Here is a 24,161-nt window from a genome sequence, read left to right on the forward strand (position 1 = left end):
TAGTACATTGGGAATGATACGAGAAAATCAAGGGATTCCAATCCTATACAATTGGATTACTCTCAGGTAACTGAAACGCACCTAAAATAGGAAAAAGAAAAAAAAAAAGGCAGGGAAAATAATTCATGGAAACCTAAAAAGTGACTCTAACATCAGTTTACGCTTAGGAAGATTTGAAAGAAAAAAAAAAGTTTGCATGTATGTGTTGAGCCACAGTGTAACCAAAAAATAATGCCTGGCTTTATTTATTTTACCTAATAGGTACACATAACATTTCTTAGAGCCATATACAGGAATGTTCATCAGGCAGCCTCAAGTAACTTAATCTGGTGACAGTCTGATACAAATTCATATGACTATTTTTTTCTAAAATGTTTTCTAGAAGTGTTGACTAAATCTTCCCTAACTCTTGTGTTGGGATTGCATAATAGTTACTATGTAAGGCTGTCAGTTTCCAAGGTAAATGGTTCTTACTTTCTGAGAAGTGATAGTTATAATTCCGTCTTAAGGAAGGGGAAAAAAAAGAAACAAAATTCTAAGAAAGGGGAGATGGGAAAAGCAAAATAGATTCCTCATCAACAGAAGACACAATAGGCTGGGCGCAGTGGCTCACGCCTGTGATCCCAGCACTTTGGGAGGCCAAGGCGGACGGATCAGGAGGTCAGGAGATTGAGACCATCCTGGCTAACACGGTGAAACCCCGTCTCTACTAAAAATACAAAAAACTAGCCGGGCATGGTGGCGGGCGCCTGCAGTCCCAGCTACTCGGGAGGCTGAGGCAGGAGAATGGCGTGAACCCGGGAGGCGGAGCTTCCAGTGAGCCGAGATCGGGCCCCTGCGCTCCAGCCTGGGTGGCAGAGCGAGACTCCGCCTCAAAAAAAAAAAAAAAAAAAAAAAAAAAAAAAAAAAAAAATTGAGCTTTAGAGTCTATTAGGATATTCCAGATTTCAGTTCAGTATTTCTTCACTTGGATTTGTGATATTCTGATAGCTTTGCAGGAGAAAATAACTAAGGTAGGAGAGGGGGGAATTTTCATCCCTTAAAATATAATAGAAAAGCATCGCCACTGTAACAACCTATGAAAGTATAATTCTTTGGTATTTAACAAAATGAAGAGTCTGAGTGGATTTGCCCAGACATTCAGGTAGATTCTCCACTGTGAAGTCTCTGATGTCTACTGAGGGGGCTGAACTACACCTGAAAGCTCTGCCACATTTATGTGACAGAACTCATACTGGAGAAAAACCCTACAAGTGTAAAGAATGTGGTCAAGCCTTCGGTCAGAGCTCAACTCTTACAAAACATACAAAAGTCCACACTGGAGAGAAACCCTACACCTGTAAAGACTGGGGGAAAGCCTTCAGCCAGAGCTCATCTCTTACCCAGCATCAGAGGGTTCATACTGGAGAGAAACCGTTTGATCGTCAGGAGTGTGGGAAAGCCTTCAGTAGAACTGCCCGTCTTACCCAACATCAGAGGATCCACACTGGATAGAAGCCCTGTGTATATATATACACATATGTACATACACATACGTATATACATACATACATACATATTATGTTTATAATAGAATATAAATTATAAAATTATATAATTGTATCTTCTGTTGATGAGGAATCTATTTTGCTTTTTCCATCTCCCCTTTCTTAGAATTTTCTTTTTTCCCCCCTTCCTTAAGGCTGAAATTATAACTATAGTTTTAGTATATATACACATATATATTTGCATATATACTATAAAATATATGTACTATATACTATATACATATATTTGTTTGTTTATTTATTTTTTTGCAGATACTTGAATGTTTGTGTTCATTAGGGTTCCAGGCTCTCTTGTAACTCTTTTTGTGCTCTTTGGGTGATATTATCCACTCCCATGGCTTCAATTACCATCCATTCTCAGGCAACTCCCAACTCTGTATCACCAGTTAAGATCTCTTTCCTTTACTAAGATACATTTGGCATGTCCTCCTCATATTCATCTAGCCTCCAGACATCACCACTTAGAGCAGGTTTTCTCAACTGCAGCACTATTGACATTTTAGACGGACATGTCTTTGTGTGGGGCCCTGTCCTGTGCATTGTAGGGTGTTTAGCAGCATCCCTGGACTCTACCCATGAGATGCCCATAGCACACTTCAGACATGGCCAAATGTCCCCTGGGGGGCAAACTTGTCCCTGGTTAAGAACCACTGGTTTAGACTTATTACAGACACTTCAAACAACTTAAGATACACTGAACTCATCTTCCACCTGCTAAACTTGCTACTTCTCCTGTGTTCTCCATCTCAGGGAAGAGAACTTCCATTCACTTACACATCCAAACCAGAAACCTGAGAATTTTCTTTTTCTGTTACTCCCTCACCTCTCAAATCTATACAACAAATTATGTCAATTTTATAACCTTAAAATTATTCAAATTATTTCCTTCTCTTAGTATTTCTTAGACAGCAGAAAACTAGGTAGGATGAAGACATAGTAAATGAAGAAGTGATTCCAGTTACTAAAGAGGAAAGGGGAATAGCCTCATAAAATGCCTCAGGATGAGGCACAAAGGTGATCTCCGGATTATGTGTTGGTGTTATAACTTTAAGGAGGAAGTATCTCTTCCTTGAGTCTGGGAAGAAATAGAGGGGTAAGCTATTACGATTCTGATGTGGTCAAGTGAAGATGAGACTGCAGGGGGATTCAACATCTTCTACAGGCCTGGAGGATTTGGGAAGAACCCCTAACTCTTATTTCTAAAGATGCAATCTGCCTTGTTCTCACTTGCCTGTACAGCTGCTTCTTGGCACCTCTCCCTCCTGCATGTGCGTTTGTGGGTTTACCACTTCTTCCAACTGGGAGATGATAGCAGGTTTGGAAAATGGACATCCTACTAAGAGACACAAACAGAATGTAATTTTAAGTTCAAAAGAGAAAGGACCACCCTATTCTCAGTCCCACTCTGTTGCATTTTAGAGAGGAGAAAATGAAATAACTAATTGTCAAAAGCAATTAAATAATTTCTACCCAAGTAGGGTGAGAAACAGTTTAAGGATCTGATCTGGATTCTGTGGGGGAAAATAACCAAAGCCTCATTTGTTATCATCCCCTAATAGAAGCAAGGGAATCTTTAGAAGGCAAAGGTATCCTGAAAGGTCAATCTGGGGTGGAAGGACCCAAGCTTACTCAAGGAGACCAGGTTCCTATAGGTCTCCAGCATTACATCTCTGTACAAGACTCTCTCAGCAGGGTCCAGTTCTCTCCATTCTTCCTCAGTGAAGTTCACAGCCACATCCTTGAATGACACAAAGCCCTGAAACACCTGCATGGGGTTCTGAAGAAAAAGTTAAATGAGGCATAATTAGGGGAGACTAATGGGATGAAGAGGAAATAGATTAAACTATGTTCACAGTGTCAAAGACAAGATTTTATTGACTCGTATATTAAAGAATCTTAAAATCTTAAAATGCGTATACCCCTTTGACCTAATTTGATAGTTTTATTTTACAGTAATTTTATATATAGAACTCAATTACAAGAAAACTATTGGCAGGGTGCGGTGGCTCATGCCTGTAATCCCAGCACTTTGGGAAGCCAAGGCGGGCAAATCACAAGGTCAGGAGATCAAGACCATCCTGGCTAACACAGTGAAACCCCATCTTTACTAAAAATAACAAAAAAATTAGCCAGGCGTGGTGGTGGGCACCTATAGTCCCAGCTACTCGGGAGGCTGAGGCAGGAGAAGGGTGTGAACCCGGAAGGTGGAGCTTGCAGTGAGCTGAGGTCGCGCCACTGCACTCCAGCCTGGGCGACAGAGCGAGACTCTGTCTCAAAAAAAAAAAAAATAGAAATAGGCCAAACTTGAGAATCATATCTAGGAAAGAACTTTGAGTATAAGAAGCCTTTAATTTTTTGTGGAACAACATCTCCGTGATTTCAATGTACTGACTTTTTTCCTGTGCCAGAGGAATCAGTATCTTGCTTTGATTCTAAGTCATTTATGTCACTAACTTTCTACAAACCCTTCAAGATTCTACTCAGCCTTCAGGGCCCACATCAAATCTTACTACATTCATTAGCCTAGGAGCTGCTTAAAAGAACTTTAAAATGCTAGTTGAATGAATAAAACCTTCCTAAATCTCTCTCAGCCAGACACATTTGCTCCTGCTCCTCCAAGTCCAAAAAGCATTTTCCCTAAGACACTTTATTACTGAATAGGCCCTTAACAATAAGGGCCCTTAATAAGAAGGTCCTTAAGAACAATAAATCTGCTGGTTTGTGCCACATAGATTTGTGTACATCTTTTCTCCCCAAAATATTCTAAACAGATGGAAGAAAGAAATGCCTCACGTGCCTTCGCATATCTACGCCAAATGTCTCAAGTGAACAAAAAGAAGCTTGATTCTTACCCAACCATGTTCTAGGAGTCATGCTCCTCAATTATCTGCTAAAGAGGCCTCATTCCCACCCCGCCGCCCCCATCCTTTCTCTACACTGCCAACTGATGGGCGAGGCTACCAAGCCGCCTGACCTTCACTGCTGCTGCCATACAACTGAGGAACACTCGAACGCCATCTCGTTGGCAGTCCATCCCCGCCACTGGATCCTTTCCTTTCAAACTGCTGTGGCTAATGCGGTTGACAAGCTTCATGCTAAGAGAAAGAAATTTGCTTCAGGAATTAAAATAAGATTTCCAAGAAGAGAGGAAAATCCCCAACTCAATTAAAATAAGATTTCCGAGAAGAGAGGAAAATCCCCAACTCAATTAAAATAAGATTTCCGAGAAGAGAGGAAAATCCCCAACTCACCTGGGACTCTGCTGTCCGGCAAAGAGCAGCCATATTTTCCTTCTCAAGACACCTCTTTTGGGAAACAGCAGGGTCCTCAGAAGGCAGAACTGGGAGGAAATCGACATAAAGGAATCTGGTTTATCTTCACATATCTCAAACCTGTGAGTTTAGAAACAGCCACTCATGACAAAATGTGCCTCTGACCTTGGCTGTCCATAGCTTGAAGGATTTTACAGACATCTATATAATGAGACTTCAAAGATAATCTCAGAGGATAGAAGGAACGTAAACTTAGGGAAAGGTACGACCATTAACTGGGTTCAGGATCTGCGTGAGCCACTGCTCTGAAAATGAGGTTCTTTGGGACCAAAAAACCCTAAAACAAGAAGTGTAATGTTACAGTTGGAGAGGTGCTTAAAGACCTCCAGGCTCAACTCCTTTATTCTCAAATGGAGAAAGTGACCAATTTTATAGAACAAGAAAAAGGGAATCACAGAAGCAAAAGGCAGCAGTGCCCACCCCAGCAGTCATGGTCACAGACACCTTCAGCCACCCCATCGTGAGTATTCCAGGCCCACGGTGAGTCTGTGGCCATCTTAGGTCTGTTCCACCACACACGCTCCACTAAATTGCATGTGTCATATCATTCACCCCTGCGTCCTAAGCACCAAGCACAGTGTACTTGGCAGACAGTAGTCCCTAAGTATTGTGAACGAATTAATGAATGAGCCCCAAATTCCCTCGGTCTGATTCTATGCCCAACAAGCAACCTTCCGCTCATAATTTACTTCTCCATTTTGATTTTGCCTGTAGGGAGAAAACTGCTGATCATATTACCTTTGAGCACTTCTTTGAGCTTCTCTCTAGGTAGTAGGGTTACATGCTATTTATCTTATTCTACATATCAATCTATATTTTCCTAATATTTTACAGTTTATTATTTCTTTGATCCTCTCTCCACCCACCTCCAAAAAGCAGTACTTAAAGCTCCTTGTGGATGTGTTTGGGGGAAGAAGTAGTTCTTTCTAGGCCTCAGTTATTATCAAGTACAGGGTTTCACAATTTTGTAGAATTCATGCCTCCTGTAATCCTTTGTCATTGGAACTCTGGCTCCGGAGTCTGCCTGCCTGCTGCCTTTACATCTTGGCTCTGTATAACCATAGCCAAGTTTCTTCTGGGCTTCCGTTTCCTAATTTTAAAAAAGAGAATAATGGCCAGGCACAGGGGCTCATGCCTGTAATCCCAGCACTTTGGGAGGCCAAGACGGGCAGATCACAAGGTCAGGAGATCAACACCATCCTGGCTAACACGGTGAAACCCCGTCTCTACTAAAAATAAAAAAAAAAATTAGCCAGGCGTGTTGGTGGGCGCCTGTAGTCCCAGCTACTCGGGAGGCTGAGGTAGGAGAATGGCGTGAACCTTGGAGGCGGAGGTTGCAGTGAGCCAAGATTGCACCACCCTGGGCAACGGAGTGAGACACAGTCTCAAAAAATATAATAATAATGGTACCTACCCTGCTACAATGTGCGTTAATGCACATAAATGGCCCAAACCAGTACCTGGTACAGAATAAGCACTCAGGAAAGGTCATTTAATCATCAGTTAATTATTACTCTCAATATTTTCTGCATATCAACATTAACCAAGACTTTATGGCACTTTCTTTCTATACTTTGTTTTACAAGGAAAAAAGGTACAATCGATATGTTTGGTCCTACTCCCAAATCCAACTTCCCCACAAGATGCCTGTGCCCTCCCTGTACTGGGCACTGGCAATCAGTGGGAGCTAAGGTAGAGTTAGGAACTCCTAAGTTCCAGGACTTCCAGAAATCAGAGGGCCTGAGGGCAGGATATTGTAGGAGAGCCAAACAGACTAGAGATAGACTATGGAAGTCCCTTCTATTCTGGGACATCCCTTTGTATCTCCTTAAGAGAAAGCACTTTTTGAGAGCAAACTGAAAGAGAGCCAAGGAGCAGTCCCTAATTCTGCCAGAAATGAGCAGCAGGGCCATGGACCCTGGGGACGCAGGCCCCAGCTCTACCCCTGAGCTCATAGAAGTTTCAAGGGACTAGGGCTCTCCCATGTGCTGTAATGCCAAATCAAGTCATCAGCCTCTCCATACCTATTTCTTTCTCCTCTTCCAAGGAGTCTGACTTATCCCCCCTCATCCTTCAGAGAGGCAGGTGGCATAATGGAAAGAGTATGGAAGTAAGGTATCTTGTCTTTCAGAGTTTCAAATTAAAAGGGAATGATATTAGTAAAATCACTACCATTCTTCGCACACTCACCATGCACCAGGTGCTTTCCATAAATCACTATTTACAGATGAAGAAACTGTTAACTTGCCCAAGGTCTCTATGCTGCCCACATACATTTTATAAGGTTTCTGTAAAGAAAAACTAAAATGAGGTTGTGTGTGCACACTGTAGATTCTCGGCTAATGGCAAGACCCTTTATTTCTATTTCTTACCTCTGTTCTGGAGTTTGCAGGTCCAGTCCTCCATAATCATAGCCTTTGCTACACTATTTGGGTGTAGCAACCTTTCCGTTCTCCACATATCTTCCTGGGAATTGCCAGCATTCTCCCAGAAACTCTGGCAAGAGATTCTGGATTGAAGTTTTTTCCTTTTTCATTGTATTTCTTTTTTCATTCTCTGAGACTCTATTCAGAACACAGAGTCTGAAGCAGTATCTTTTGAGCCAAAGCTAAACTCAAGAACTTCAGCAGCCATTTAATCTTCAGGAAGCCCTAAACACAGGCAAGTCTCAGTACCTTTATACCACCAGGGCCCTGCAGAGTCAGACGCTGGGAACATAGACAGCTAGTTACAGACAGCAGTAAAGATACTGTGCCTGCTGAATACAAAAGTGCAGGGTGGTGGAAAGTGCCCTGCTGGGAGTGCCGGGATTCTAATTTCCACTATGTGCTAGTTGGCTGGGTGCCCTACAAGTTACTTTTCCTTCTTGGGTGTTTCCTTCTTATGAACAAATGGGGAGATGGATGCCTACTATTAATAAAAGCGACAACTGATTGATCCCTTACTTGGTGTCTGGCCCTGTGTCAACTGTTGCATGTCAAAATTCCATTTAATCCTCACAACCACCACTTAAAAGTAGGTAAAACAAACCTCAAATTACAGGTAAAGAACACGAGATACAGAGAGTAACCTGCTTACACTCACATCAGAGCATTTTCTCTGAAAATCTAGATAAACGAACCTCTGATATCCATCCCCTCCCACGTTCACACTGTCAGTCTATAAAACGGTTCCACCACACTGCAGGCTGCAGAGACATAAGAGACGCGTTGGTGCCTAACCTGGCCCGGGCACGGGAGCCTTGGACACGACCTGCCTCACCTTCCAGCCAAGTGCTCCAAGTTATGCGGGCCCTCATCCTGTTTCCGAGCAAACGACCCGGAGGTGTCTCAGATAGGAAACACACATACACCCCCACTCCCCCACACACAAAACCCAAGGGGCAGAGGGGGCGCGTCAAGGTGGCCGAGTCCTAGCTCCAAGTAGAAGGAATCAGTCAGATCAGCGGGCCCAGGGAGAGGTCCAAAGGGGAGCAGCTGGGACCCAAGGCTGACAATCCACTGCTGAACACACACACCCTGTCCAGCGTCTGCTCCTCCTCGGTCCACACACGGGGAGGGACTCTGCTAGGGAGGACAGGGAGGACAGACACTCGCCACGCGAACAACCCCTCCAGACGCAGGGGCCGGAAGCGGAAGTGCGCCTCGAGGCTCCTGGGAAATGTAGTCCGGAGCGGCCCGGGCGCCAGAGCGAGATTCCCTCTCAAAAAAAAAATTTAAAAAAAACCTAAACAATGTTAAAAGTGAAGTTATAGAGCAGAATTTTTTTTTCTTTGAGACGGAGTCTAGCACTGTCGCCAGACTGGAGTGCAGTGGCGCGATCTCGGCTCACTGCAACCTCCGCCTTCCGGGTTCAAGCGATTCTCCTCCTCAGACTCCCGAGTAGCTGGGATTACAGGCGCCCGCCACCATGCCCAGCTAATTTTTTTTTTTGTATTTTTAGTAGAGACGGGGTTTCACCATATTGGCCAGGCTGGTCTCGAACTCCTGACCTCAGGTGATCCACTCATCTTGGCCTCCCAAAGTGCTGGGATTACAGGTGCCAGCCACCACGCCCGGCCCAGAAATTGTTTCTTATGCTTGGTCTAGTCTGTTTTTAAGAGTCTTGATTGCATTTTTCATTTAATTCATTGAATTCTCCAGTTCTAGATTTTCTGTATGGTTCTTTTTTATATCTCTGTTAAATTTCTCAAATTATGAGTTTTCTTGATTTAATTGAATTGTGTAACTGTATGCTCTTGAATTCCACTGTTTCCTTAAGATTATTATTTTAAATTCTTTTTCTGGAACTTTGTATATTTTCTTTTTTTTTTTTTTTTTTTTTTTTTTGAGACAGAGTCTGGCTCTGTCGCCCAGGCTGGAGTGCAGTGGCATGATCTCAGCTCACTGCAAGCTCCGCCTACCATTCTGCTGCCTCAGCCCCCTGAGTAGCTGGGACTACAGGCGCCTGCCACCACGCCCGGCTAATTTTTTTGTATTTTTAGTAGAGACGGGATTTCACGTGTTAGCCAGGATGGTCTCAGTCTCCTGACCTCGTGATCCGCCCGCCTCAGCCTTCTAAAGCGCTGGGATTATAGGCGTGAGCTGCCGCGCCCGGCAGGAACTTTGTATATTTTCTTATGGTTGAACTTTGTATATTTTCTTATGATTGGTGTCTGTTACTGGAAATTATTGTGTTCTTTTGGAGGTGTCCTGCTCCTTGCTTTTTCATGTTTCATGTGTTTCTACATTTTTCTTTCTTTCCTTCCTTCCTTCCTTCCTTCCTTCCTTCCTTCCTTCCTTCCTTCCTTCCTCCTTTCCTTTCCTTTCCTTTCCTTTCCTTTCCTTTCCTTCCTTTTTCTTTCTTTCTTTCTTTCTTTTTTTTTTTTTTTTGACAGAGTCTTGCTCTGTCGGCTAGAGTGCAGTGGTGAGATCTTGGCTCATGGCAACCTCTGCCTCCCACGTTCAAGGGATTCTCCTGCCACAGCCTCCCGAATGGCTGAGATTACAGGCATGTGCTGCCATGCCAGGCTAATTTTGGTATTTTTAGTAGAGACGGGGTTTCACCATTTTGGCCAGGCTGGTCTGGAACTCCTGAATGAACTCAAGCGATGTGCCCACCTCAGCCTCCCAAAGTGCTGGGATTACAGGCATGAGCCACCACACCCAGCTCTACATTGATTTATACACATATGATGAAACAATCACCGTTCCAATTTCATGGAGCAGCTTCTGCAGGGAAAGATTTATTCGTATGGGTCTTGGGGTGTTTCTTCAATGGAGTGTGTTAGCTTTTGTTCTAGGTAGATGCAGTAGTGCATTCTCTACATAGTTTCTTCAGCTGTAATACATGCTAATGACAGGCTGGGTGTGGTGACTCACTCCTGTAATCCCAGTCCTTTGGGAGGCTGAGACAGGTGGATCAAGAGGTCAGAAGTTCAAGAGCAGCCTGGCCAAGATGGTGAAACCCCGTCTCTACTAAAAACACAAAAATTAGCCAGGCGTGGTGGCAGGCACCTGTAATCCCAGCTACTCGGGAGGCTGAGGCAGGAGAATTGCTTGAACCCAGGAGGCAGAGATTGCAGTGAGCCGAGATCACGCCACTGCACTCCAGCCTGGGTGACAGAGAAAGACTCGGTCTTAAAAATAAATAAATAAATAAATAAATAAACAAACAAACAAGCAAGCATGCTGGTGACATTTGTGAATGTCTCAGCGGCCTAGGCTAAGAGGTGGTGGTGGTGGTCATGTGGCTTTTGCACAGGGCTGTTTCTCAAGTCAGGGGCTCACTTGTGCACATGGTGGGTCAACCAACTTGGGGTCTGGCTCACTGGGGTTGGGGCTATGGGACTGTTAACTCTGGGTGGGGATACGAATGCATTGTTGCTTGGCCAGCCTAGAGGGTGCCTGCCAGTGGTGGCCTGTGGCTCTGTTTCTCAGACCCTGGACACAGGAGCACAGCTGCTTGGCTGTCCTGGGAGCATGTCTTCTAAGCGAAGCCTGCGGGGCTGTTACTTAGGCTTGCAACAAAGGCACAAAGCTGCTTGGCTGGCTGGGACATGTGTGTCCTGGAGTGGCCCATGAGACTATTTCTCAGGTCTGGGATGTCGGCACACTGCTTAGCTGACCTGGTGGGGTGTCTGCCTGGGGCAGCCTGTGAAGCTGTTTCTCAGGCCCTGAACACGGACACATGGCTTCTCGGCTGGCCTGCGTGCATGTCTGCTAAGCATGGCCCACAGGGTTTTTTCTCAAGTTCAGGATGTGGACTCCTGGCTTCTTGGTTGGCCAGGGGCGGCCTGAAAGACTTTTTCAGGCTGGAAATGTGCGGGTACAGTTACTGGATCAGCCTTAGGGCGTGCCTTCCAGGGGCACCCTGTGGGATTGTTTCTCAGGCCTGGGATGTGGTTGGACAGCTGGTCAGCCAGCCCGAAGGGCATGTCTGCCAGGAGTGAGCCACGATGCTGCATCATAGGCCCTGATCGGGGTGTTGGGCCTTTGGGCAGGACAGGGGCACGTCAACAATGGGAGTGGGTACCACAGGGCTGTTTCTCAGGCCGTGGGCACAGGAATATAGCCATTCTGCTGACAGGGCAGCATGTCGGCTGCTCGGTGGCACAGGGCCCTCTCCTGCTTTGTGGATGGTGGTCAGCAGTTTGGCTGGCTCAAGATATATTTGCCCTGGGCAGGATTGCCAAGTGGTTCCTCTGTCTCGAAGTGCAGACGGTTGGGGTTGTCTTCTCTGTTATGCAGGACCAGAATCACAATTGATCCTAGGCCCAATCTATGCATAGTTGGGATTATGGAGTTTAGCCACCCTTGTGAGATTTGTAGAAAGAAGATGGAGCCCTGATGCTGCAGAGGTGCAGTGGCTATTGACCCCATAGAATGGTGCACTCCAGAGGTGGCTCTGGTCTCAAGATGGCACGGTGCTGCTGCTGCCACAGCTTGGCTCACAGCGGGTGAGTGGAGGTTGGGAGCACACCCTTTCTGTTCCTAATCCAGAGCAGTGCGGTAGCAAGAACTTCAGACAGCTCTCTAAATTAGGTTCAGGGCTTTCAAGGACTGTGGGATTCTCCTGTAGTAAGGACTGTGGGTAAGGCTATGGGGGCTGGTGGAGTTGTTCTGCTTACCTTTTTCCTGTAAAGGGAAGTCCCTCCTGTCTCCAGGATGATTGAAGCTGGGTGGGGGAGATAGGGCTGCAGAGGCTGGGTAACTCCACACTGCTCTCCTGGATTTCCAATCACCTCAGCTGCCTCTCCACTCCCCTACTGCACTCCAGTGCTTTCCCTTCAACATCTCAGTAAAATGGTAGCTGTTTTACCTGTTTATTCATTGCTTTGGTCCTTCCTGGGTAGGAGGAGCAGGGGCAAGATCCATACATCTCTGGTCAGCCATCTTGCTCTATTTCCAGCTCTCTCTTTGTTATAAACTTTTCTTAATCAAAATTAAGAAACTAACTTTTAACCTAATTATTAATAGATATTGAACATTATCAATGATTTCTATTGAGTTAGTTATTTGGTTTTACTTTTCCTTTAGAATCCATTAATGTAGAAAATTTCATAGCTAGATTTTCTGATGTTAAAATCAACTTGATCATGATATAGGTTAAATTCAGTTAGCTGGCTGGGTGCAGTGGCTCACGCCTATAATTCCAGCACTTTGGGAGGCTGAGACGGGTGGATCACCTAAGGTCAGGAGTTCAAGATGAGCCTGAATAATATGGTAAACCCCGTCTCTACTAAAAATAAAAATACAAATAATATGGTAAAACCCCATCTCTACTAAAAACACAAAAATTAGCCGGAAATAGTGGCCGGGAATAGTCCCAGCTACCGGAAGGCTGAGACAGGAGAATTGCTTGAACCCAGGAGGCAGAGGTTATAGTGAGTCGAGATCGTGCCATTGCACTCCAGCCTGGGTGACTCAGTGAGACTCCATCTCAAAAAAAAAAAAAAAAAAATTCAATTGGCTGGCCGGGCAAGGTGGCTCACGCCTGTAATCCCAGCACTTTGGGAGGCTGAGGCAGGTGGATCACAAGGTCAGGAGATCAAGACCAGCCTGGCTAACACAGTGAAACCCCATCTCTACTAAAAATACAAAAAAAAAAAAAAAATTATCCAGGCATGGTGACGGGTGCCTGTAGTCCCAGCTACTCGGGAGGCTGAAGCAGGAGAATGGCGTGAACCTGGGAGGCAGAGCTTGCAGTGAGCGGAGATTGAGCCACTGCACTCCAGCCTGGGCGACAGTACAAGACTCCGTCTCCAAAAAAAAAGAAAAAGAAAAAAAATGAAAAATTCAGTTGGCTAATATTTTATTTAGGTTTTGTACTTACGTCCATAAGTAAAATTGGCTTATAATTTTCATTTTCATTCCTTGTATTATCCTTATCCATTTTAAGAACCAAGTTTATATTAAATTACTAAAATAAATCTGGCAGCTTTATCTCTTTTCATTCCTCTGAGTTGTTTTAGAACACCTTTTATATAAGACAGAGAAGATTGGTACATTGAAAGTTTGGTAGAATTTGGAGTGTGGCCCCACATTTTAATTTCTTTTGTGGTAATTGAGCTATTGAAGTTTCCAATTTCATTTTGTACCTTTTTATTTATTTCATATTTTCCTAAATTTATCTACTTCATCTGTGCTTTCAAATGTATTGGTGGTTAATAATGTACGATGTACCTCTCTATTTATTCAATCTGCAGTTGTATAACTTCGTCTGCTCTCTTAAATTCATCATTCTCATTTGAAGTTTGTGTATCTTATTAATCTGTTCATTAAACCAGCTTTTGGTCTTTGTTTGTTTGTTTGTTTGTTTGTTTTTTGAGACGGGGTCTGGCTCTGTCACCCAGGCTGGAGTGCAGTGGCCGGATCTCAGCTCACTGCAAGCTCTGCCTCCCGGGTTCACGCCATTCTCCTGCCTTAGCCTCCCGAGTAGCTGGGACTACAGGCGCCCGCCACCTCGCCCGGCTAGTTTTTTGTATTTTTTAGTAGAGACGGGGTTTCACCGTATTAACCAGGATGGTCTCGATCTCCTGACCTTGTGATCCACCCGTCTCGGCCTCCCAAAGTGCTGGGATTACAGGCTTGAGCCACCGCGCCCGGCCTGTTTGTTTGTTTTAAGACGGAGTCTCGCTCTGTCGTCCAGGCTGGAGTGCAGTGGCATGATCTCAGCTCACTGCAACCTCTGCCTCCCGGGTCCAAGCGATTCTCCTGCCTCAGCCTCCTGTGTAGCTGGGATTACAGGCGTGTGCCACCACGCCCAGCTAATTTTTGTATTTTTAGTAGAGATGGGATTTCACCATGTTGATCAAGCTGGTCTTGAAGTCCTGACCTCAGTTGATCCACCCACCTCGGCCTCCCAAAGTGCTGGGATTACAGGTGTGAGCCACCACGCCCAGCCCAGCTTTTGGTTTCAATAATCTTTTTATTGGTTTTTGTGTACACGACTTCCTTGATTTTTTTTTTTTTTTTTTTTTTTTTTTTTTTTTTTTTTTTGAGACAGAGTCTCTCTCTGTCCCCCAAGCTGCAGTGCAGTGGCACAATCTCGGCTCACTGCAAACTCCGCCTCACGGGTTCGCACCATTCTCCTGCCTCAGCCTCCTGAGTAGCTGGGACTACAGGCGCCCACCACGTCGCCCAGCCAGTTTTTTGTATTTTTAGTAGAGATGGGGTTTCACTGTGTTAGCCAGGATGGTCTCAATCTCCTGATCTTGTGATCCGCCTGCCTCGGCCTCCCAAAGTGCTGGGAGGCGTGAGCCACAGCGCCTGGCCAGGACTTCCTTGATTTTTGAGCATTTATTATTTCTGTGTTTAGTATTCCTTTGGCTTAACCTGCTCCTTGAATAAACTTCTTAGCTCACTTGTTTCCAATTTTTCTTAAATGTATTTAAATTATACATATTTTGTAAATACTCTTCTTTTTTTTTTTTTTTTTTTTGAGACGGAGTCTTGCTGTGCCCCAGGCTGGAGTGCAGTGGCGCGCGATCTCGGCTCACTGCAAGCTCCGCCCCGCCGGTTTCACGCCATTCTCCTGCCTCAGCCTCCCAAGTAGCTGGGACTACAGGCGCCCGCCACCTCACCCGGCTAATTTTCTTGTATTTTTAGTAGAGACGGGGTTTCACCGGGTTAGCCAGGATGGTCTCGATCTCCTGACCTCGTGATCCGCCCATCTCGGCCTCCCAAAGTGCTGGGATTACAGGCTTGAGCCACCGCGCCCGGCCAATACTCTTCTAGATGTACTCTAAAATTTTAGTATAACTTGTGATTCAGGTTTAAGTATTTTGTAATTTCTTACACTATTATCTCTTTAACCCCAAATTTACTTAGTATTGTGGGGTTTTCTTTATTTTTGTTTTTAATATTCAGAAAACATTTTTAGCTCTCTTTTCTTTTTTATTTCTAATTTTATTGCATTATCTCAAACAGCAATAGATCTGTGCTGTCCAAAATGGCAGCCAATATAGCCATATGGGCGTACCAAGCACTTGAAGTTTGCCTAGTCTGAATTGAGAAGCGTTGTAAGTGTAAAATACCTCCAAATTATGAAGACAGTGCAAACAATATAAAGTATCTTATTGATAAGTTTGATATTGATTACAAGCTAAAATAAAATATATTGGCTATGTTGGGTTAAGTAAATATGTTTATGTAACTAATTTCACCTCTTTTAAAAAGTTTTTAAAATAGAGCAAATAAAAATTAAAATTACATATGTAGCTGGATATGTTGGGTTAAATAAATATGTTTATGTAATTGATTTCACCTCTTTTAAAAAGTTTTTAAAATAGAGCAACTAAAAATTAAAATTACATATGTAGCTGACATTATATTTCTCTCTATATATAGTGGTATTGATGTATATGAATTATTTTAAATTCACTGAAGAATCATCTGTGTTTTAGCATAAGGCCAACTTTCCTGAATAATGCATGTGTGCTAGAAAAGAATGTATATTCTCTGTTTGTCGCATATGAAGTTGCATGTAGATCTATTACCTTGAGATTCATAATCCTGTTACTGAAACTCCTAAAGCTCTCCTTCCTTTTGTCTACTTGATATATTAGTTTTTCAGAGGATTATGAAAAATTTTCCTACTACAATTACTGATTTTTCTTTCAGTCATTATACCTTCTTGATCTCACATTCCTTTTATAAGTTTATAATGTGTCCAGACAAGGTGTCGTAGATTTATTTTTCCTCGTTCCTTCCTGCTGACTACTATGAACACTAGAAATAACAAACAAGAACTCTGACAGGTAGAAAAAGGAAATTGGACTGGGTAGAGAGGGACCCCAGGACTGGAGGAACATCATGTTAGTAGGGCATCTTATAACCCAGAGCCTAGCAATAGGAGATGGCCCACGTAGACTTATTCCTCCCCCTGTGGAACAAGGGCGCCACTAACAACACCAGGTAAGCCTGGAGGAATTGATTGGAAATCCCACTGACCATAAGCAGCCAGAGGGGATCCCATCAGGCCTGAGACTCTCCTCTCCCATCTAGAGCAACAGGTGAATGGGCAGTACCATCACAGGGGACCTGCCACAGCAACCACTAGCCCAATCAGACCTAGGAATTCCCATTCTCCCACCCCAAACACACACACACACACACACACACGCACCCCTAGAAACACCAGGTGGTTGGTTAGTACAGGTAGCTGGAAATCCCATCATTTAGAGAGAGAGGGCTCCACACAGGAAGCACTCTGCTTCCATATGGACTGGAGAATCCCTTCCCCCACCTTGGCCCAGACTGGGCAAGCTCTTTCCACTCATTCAGGCAACACGAGCAGGGATCAGTAGATAACCCAGAGCGGATCAAAATATTTAGTGAAGACTAAATAGTCACTGGAAGCACAGCCCACCACAAAAAGTAGACCAAGGCCTATATACTATATACTAAACCTAAATAAGTCTTCTAAAAAGTGAAAGATTGAAATAGAACCCAAAGTCTCTTAATATCCAGAAATCTATCCAAAATCACCCATCATACCAAGAAATAGGAAGCTCACAACTTGAAAGACAAAAGACAACTAATCCTTATACTGAGAAGAATCAGATTCTGGAATCATGTTATCAGGATTTAAAGCAGCCATCATAATAAGGTTTCAATAAGAAATTACAAATTGTCTTAGAACAGATGAAATATAAAAAATCGTAGCAAATAAATATGTTATAAAAAAGAATCAAAAGAAAATTATGAAATTAAAAATATACAACTACTAAAATATTTAAAACTCACTGGATGGGCTTGATAGTAGAATGGAGATGACAAATAATAGAACCGGGGAACTTGAGGAGAGATCACTGTAATTTACCCGATCTGAACAACAAAAAGAAAATGGACTAAAAATAAATGAACACAGCCTCATGGACCTTTCTTTGGGACAATGACAAAAGATTCAGCAGTCTTAACATCAGAGTCCCAGGAGAGAAAAAAATAGTAGGACTGAGAGTATTTAAAGAAATAGTAGAAAATAATTTCCCAAATTTGGTTTATGTTCCAAATTATGAAAGACATATACTTACAGATTCAAGAAGCTGAACAAACCCCAAATAAAGTCAAAGAAATTCCTGCCAAGATACATCATAATTAAAATGCTGTAAACTAAAGATAAGAAAATTATTAACAGCAGTGGAGAGAAATGTTTCCATTACATCCAGGGGAACACCAATTTGATGACACGAGGTTTCATGTTTGAAATCATGAAGGCCAGAAACAAATAGCGTATTTTTCAAGTGCTGCCAACTTAAAGAGAAAAATAAAAGGAACTGTAAACTGTGAATTGTATCCAGTGAAATTACCCTTCAGGAATGAAGAGGAAATCCAGTCATTCTCAAATGTATGCAAACTACAAGAATTTGTTGCTATCAGATTTAGCCTTAAGGAATGGCTAAAGGAAATTCTCTAAACAAAAAGAATATGATAAATGAAAGTATCAGGGAGTATCAGGAAGGAAGGAAGAAAGGAACAATAGAAAAAGTAAAAATATGGTCAAATACAATAGATCATCCCTCTCCTTGAATTTTACAATATAATGTCCATTTTTTGTCCATTATAATGTTTTTTTAACCTTGAGTTTAATTTTTTTTTTTTTTTTTTTTTTTTTGAGATGGAGTCTTGCTGTGTTGCCTAGGCTGGAGTACAGTGGCACAATCTCGGCTCACTGCAAGCTCCGCCTCGCAGGTTCAAGCAATTCTCCTGCCTCAGCCTCCTGCCTCTAGGTCCCAAGTAGCTGGGACTACAGGCACCCACCACCACATCTAGCTAATTTTTGTGTTTTTAGTAGAGACAGGGTTTCACTATGTTGGCCAGGCTGGTCTTGAACTCCTTACCTCGTGATCCCCCCACCTCAGCCTCCCAAAGTGCTGGGATTACAGGTATGAGCCACTGCACCCGGCTGAGTTTAATTTTATTAATAATAACATTGTTATCTGTCTATTTTTTGTTCATTTTAGCCTGGTATATATTTGTAATAAGTTAGATTTTGATATTTTTGTTTTGCTTGAATTCCAATGTATGTTTTGTAAAAAAAAAAAAAAAAAACCACCATATTGCTGCATTTTGTTTTTTTTTACTTAATAGGTTTTTTTTTTTTTTTTTTGAGATGGTGTCTCGCTCTGTCACCAGGCTGGAGTGCAGCAGCACCATATCAGCTCACTGCAACCTCTGCCTCCTGAGTTCAAGTGATTCTCCTGCCTCAGCCTCCTGGGTAGCTGGGACTACAGGTGCCCATCACCACACCCAGCTAATTTTTGTATTTTTAGTAGAGACGGGGTTTCATCATGTTGGCCAGGATGATCTTGATCTCTTGACCTTGTGATCCACCCACCTCAGCCTCCCAAAGTGCTGGGATTACAGGTGTGAGCCACCACGCACAGCCCTACGTATTAGTTTTTAATCCAAATGGAGATTCTTAGCCTTTTGACAGATAAGTTTGACCCATTTACATTTATGGTGATATATGATATAATAGCTCTTATTTTGTGTTTTCTTTTCTTTTTTAGAGACAGGGTTGTGTTTTCTCTTTTCCATACTTTCTTTTTTTTTTTTTTTTTTTTGAGATGGAGTCTTGCTCTGTCGCCCAGGCTGGAGTGCAGTGGCCAGATCTCAGCTCACTGCAAGCTCCGCCTCCCGGGTTCACGCCATTCTCCTGCCTCAGCCTCCCAAGTAGCTGGGACTACAGGCGCCCGCCACCTCGCCCGGCTAGTTTTTTGTACTTTTTAGTAGAGACGGGGTTTCACCGTATTAACCAGGATGGTCTCGATCTCCTGACCTCGTGATCCGCCCATCTCGGCCTCCCAAAGTGCTGGGATTACAGGCTTGAGCCACCGCGCCCGGCCTCTCTTTTCCATACTTTCTGTTTCTTTTATTCCTCTTCTCTCAGTTTCCACGGAATAATCACTTTTTTTCTTTTTTCTTTTTCTTTTTTTTTTTTTTTTGAGATGGATTTTTGCTATTGTTGCCCAGGTTGGTGTGCAATGGTGCAATCTCAGTTCACTGCAACCTCCGCCTCCCAGGTTCAAGCAATTCTCCTGTCTCAGCCTTCCAAGCAGCTGGGATTACAGGCATGCACCACCATGCCTGGCTAGTTTTGTATTTTTAGTAGAGACTAAAACAGGAGTTTCTTCATGTTGGTCAGGCTGGTCTCAAACTCCTGACCTCAGGTGATAAACCTGCCTCAGCCCCCCAAAGTGCTGGGATTACAGGCGTGAGCCACTGCGCCCAGCCAGTCATTTCTTTTCTTAAGCTTTGAATATTATACATCCTATTTTTATTCTCCTGGTGCTTGTACCTAACTTATTAAAACCCACACCTATGTTTCTTCCCCACCTCCCATCCATTTTTTATGGTTATGAATGTGTATTTTTTTTATGCTGATCGGCCCAGGATACTATATACAGCAAAATTATTTTTTCTTTTTTTCCTTTCCTTTTCTTTTTTTTTTTTTTTTTTTTTGAGACAGTCTCACTCTGTCGGCCAGGCTGGAGCACGGTGGCACGATCTCATCTCACTGCAACCTCCACCTCCCTGGCTCAAGCAGTTTTCCTGCCTCAGCCTCCTAAGTAGCTGGGATTACAGGCGTGTGCTACCACACCCAGATAATTTTTGTATTTTTAGTAGAGACTGGGTTTCACCATGTTGGCCAGACTGGTCTCGAACTCCTGACCTCAGGTAATCCGCCTGCCTCAGCCTCCCAAAGTGCTGGGATTACAGGCGTGAGCCACTGCGCGCAGCCTCTTTTTTTTTTTTTTTTTTTTTCTTTTGAGATGGAGTCTCGTTCTGTCTCCCAGGCTGGAGTGCAGTGGCATGATATTGGCTCTCTGCAGCCTTCCCCTCCCAGGTTCAAGTGATTCTCCTGCCTCCTGCCTCAGCCTCCTGAGTAGCTGGGACTACAGGCACATGCCACTATGCCCAGATAATTTTTTTGTTTTGTTTTTTGTTTGTTTGTTTATTATCATTATTATTATTTTGAGACAGAGTCTCGCTCTGTCACCCAGGCTGGAGTGCAGTGGTGCAATCTCGGCTCACTGCAACCTCTGCCTTCCGGGTTCAAGCAATTCTCCTGCCTCAGCCTCCTGAGTAGCTGGGACTACAGGAGTGTGCCACCATGCCTGGCTAATTTTTGTATTTTTAGTAGAGACGGGGTTTTGCCATGTTGGTCAGGCTGGTCTTGAACTCCTGACCTCAGGTCATCCACCCACTTCAGCCTCCCAAAGTGCTGGGATTACGTGAGCCACTGCACCCGGCCATGTTTGTTTGTTTTGTTTTGTTTTTTTGTATTTTTAGTAGAGATGGAGTTTCATCATGTTGGCCAGGCTGGTCTTGAACTCGTGACCTCAAGTGATCCACCCGCCTTAACCTCCCAAAATGCTGGGATTACAGGCGTGAGCCACCACACCCGGACTAAAAACTGAAAATAGAAGTACCATATGATTCAGCAATCCCATGACTGAGTGTTTATCCAAAGGAAAGGAAATTAGTATATCACAGGGATACCTGCACTTCCATGTTTATTGCAGTCATATTCACAATAGTAACTTAAGTGTCCGTCAGTGGATGAATGGATAAAGAAAATGTGGTATATATACATAATGCAACACTATTTGGCCATAATAAAAAAATGAAATACTATCATTGGCAGCAAGATGGATGTAACTGAAGGTCATCATGTTAAGTGAAATAAGCCAGGCATAAAAAGACAAGTACTACATGTTTTCAGTCATATGTGGCAGCCAATAAAGTTCATCTTATGGAGGTAGAGAATAGAATGATGATAACCAGAGGCGGGGAAGGGTGTGGAGGGTGATGAAAAGGGGTTGGTTAACAGGTACAAACACAGAGTTAGATAGAAGGAATAAGTTAGAATCTTTAATAACACAGTTAACAACAATATATCGTATATTTCAAAATTACTAGAAAAGAACATTTCAAATTTCCCCAACACAAAGAAATGATAAATGTTGAAGGTGATGGATATCCTAAATACCCTGACTTGATTATTACATGTATTATGCATGTATCAAAATATCACATGTATCCCATAAATACATACAAATATTATTTATCAATATTACATTTTCTTCTTGTAATCAGTCCTACTATTGACAAATCAGATTTATTTATTTAATTATTATTCGTTGAGAAGCCACAAAATGCCAGGCACTGTTTTTTTTTTTTTCACATTGATACTTTTTTTTGTTCTCAGCAATCAAAATACAAAGTTGAACACAATTGAGCCACTGTTTTGGTTATGCAGAATGTGTATACCTCCAAAAACAGAAGAAAAAAATAGGAAGAAGTAACCTCACTAAAGGTTCCCTGACAAGTCTTCCGGCAGATCCAACAAAGGGAGACTCAGGAAAATCACACTTAGAAAGCTGCCCAATGAGGTGTTTATGCAAAAAGAATGGTTCTGGAGTTAAGAACACACTTTTGTATTTCCCTATTTCTCAAAGAGATCAGAAAAGTAAATCACACACATTGCATCTTGTTATTTTCTAAAAAAGGCCTCTGCCCCTTTAGAAAAATGAAACGAGGGGAGACAGCCCACGGTGGGGGTTTTAATTGGAAGAAGTCCTCGGTCAGAAACAGTCCTGAATGTTTAACCTCTGCCTTTCAGGAGAGAGGTCTGAATTTTATCATCTGGGGGGTGGGATGAAGCTGGAGGTCTTTAGGCTTGGTCAGGTGACAACACAAATCAAGGTGTCGCTCAGGCTCCACAGCTGTGGATGACTTTTAGGGTGTCAGATGTCTGGGGAGATGGAGGGAACAGAGCACTGCAAAGATACTTTATTCCTATCTACACCCTGAACAAATACGCTGGAAGTTTTCAGCTTCAGGTCATGAATTCGACCTGTTGTAGAGGTGTAGGTTTTTTCAGGTTCTTTCATCAGCAACCCACGGGAAGGTAAGTGTGGGGAATGCACCAGTTTAGTTCCCACTGTCCAGGCTGATGGAGTGCTGACACTACCTGATCCTATGCCAGGCACTGTTTTTAACACTGAGAATTTTTTTAAAATTGTGATTGTTTTCTTTTGTAGGTGATCTATGTTTTGTTTCTGGAAGACTTCAGAAGTTCTTCTTTGTTAGATTTCACTGTAATATGTGGTGTCTTCTCATAATTTTGTTTGACTATGAATACTTTCAATATGAAGTCTTTAATTTTTTTATTTTTCCATAATTCTTGATTATTTCTTAAAATAGTTCCTCCTCTCTTTTTCTTTCCTCCTGGATTCTCATAAAATCTAGTCAGTCTCCACATTGCTTAACATTTCTTTCATATTTTTCAACTTTTTCTCCCTTCCTGATATCTTCTGGAAGTGTAGAGTTCCCTAGCCTGATATTCTAGCTCCACTAGAATATTCTAGATATTCACTCTTCAATTTCACACATTCTGCTATCCAATCTAGTATTAACTGTCATATTTTGACACACAGTTTTGTTGTTTTTATTTTTATGACAAGTTCTTGCTTGATATTTCCTGTATCCTCCTTTACCATTCTTAGGATAGCTTTTTAAAAGTACATGTACAGGCCACACACCTCCTAGGACCAACCGTGGCCATTTGTATTTCTGTGGGTTTCAAATAAACTTTTCAATAGTTGCTCATTCCAACAATTTTCCCTCTTGCAGACAATCTCCAGATTGGATTTTGACAAAGAAGAACCTTTTATGTTAGAAAGCTGTATTAGTTAAATTTTCCTGCATAGCAATATGATCACATATTTAGTGGTCCAAAATAGCACACGTTTAACTGAGCACAGCTTAACTGAGTTCTTTGCAGCCATCTATGAAGACGTCGGGCAAGACAGGGTTCTCATGGGAAGACTCTACAAGGAATGATTCACTTCTAAGCACACAGAGCTGTCTAAAGGGTTCAGCTTCTTGCAGGTTGTGGGACCATGGGCCTTTGGTTCTTGTAGGCTACTGGTTGGAGGCCATCCTCAGTTCCTTGTCATATGGGCCTCCCCAACGTCACCACCACTTCATCAAAGCCAGCAAGAGAGAAGTCTCCTAGCAAGACACAAATTAGACTTTTATGTCACCTTTATTGTGCTGTATTGGTTAGAAGCAAGTCCCAGTCCATACACAAGAGGAGGGGATTGCACAAAGGTGTAACTACCAGGGGGCTGAGATAATGGGAGTCACAAATCCCATCTGGGAACTGGAAATCATCTTTCCTTGAAGTTTCTAAAAGCCACTGCACGGTTTTAAGCAGTAAAGTAACAGCATGTTCTTGTTTTAGAATGAGCACTAGCCAGAAAGTGTCGAGAACAGATTGGTGGTAGAGAAAACCTCAGTTAGGGAATCGAGCTATCAGGCTGCAATGGCAATCCTAGTGAAATGGTGGTGGCCCCAAGTAAGGTAATGCTACTGGGAATGGAGAAAGATGGAAACAATGGAGTTATTTAAGGTATAATGAATAGGAGTTGGTGATAGATGGTGAGATTAAAGAGTTAAGAATATTCAGGTTCTGGCTTGTGCGAATGAGTGGGCAGTAATGTCATTCACTGACAAAAGGAGGGCAGTCTAGACACGAAGTTGGAGGTGGATGGGTTAGTCCCCTAACAGAATTGGAGAGACTGAATAACGGTCCCTTGAAAGAACCACCTTTTATGATACATTTAAACTAATGTTTATGTCTGCAAAGAACCTGTTGCTTAAATTTGTTAAAACAGGTTCTATCTTTTCAACTCATTTTAAATACATGAATTTTTAGGATTACAAGTAGTCTGTGGATACAGGAACATCGGACTCAGTGTACAAAGAGGGACCTGCTCTTCCTAAAAATA

The 24,161-nt window shown here is 42.9% G+C and overlaps 1 protein-coding gene across 4 annotated transcripts in view; it reads right to left on the reverse strand.

The window, feature by feature from the left end:
* Window positions 1-8,497, reverse strand: part of TRIM16 (tripartite motif containing 16) — a 56,076-nt gene extending 47,579 nt beyond the window's left edge. Inside the window, exons 1-3 of one of the 4 annotated variants that reach the window (XM_045375314.3) lie at window positions 8,397-8,497; window positions 7,252-7,530; window positions 4,799-4,887 (exon numbers count right to left, since the gene is read on the reverse strand). In XM_045375314.3, the coding sequence (XP_045231249.2) occupies window positions 4,799-4,887; window positions 7,252-7,339 (177 nt within the window). In that variant the 5' untranslated portion in view covers window positions 7,340-7,530; window positions 8,397-8,497. Of the gene's footprint in view, window positions 1-4,798; window positions 4,888-7,069; window positions 7,168-7,251 lie in introns of all 4 variants that reach the window. The other 3 variants (XM_045375315.3, XM_065532802.2, XM_065532800.2) reach the window with 3 other exon arrangements.
* Window positions 8,498-24,161: the final 15,664 nt, after the last annotated feature.

The sequence above is a fragment of the Macaca fascicularis genome, chromosome 16 (genome assembly GCF_037993035.2).
Source record: "Macaca fascicularis isolate 582-1 chromosome 16, T2T-MFA8v1.1".
NCBI lineage: Eukaryota > Metazoa > Chordata > Mammalia > Primates > Cercopithecidae > Macaca > Macaca fascicularis.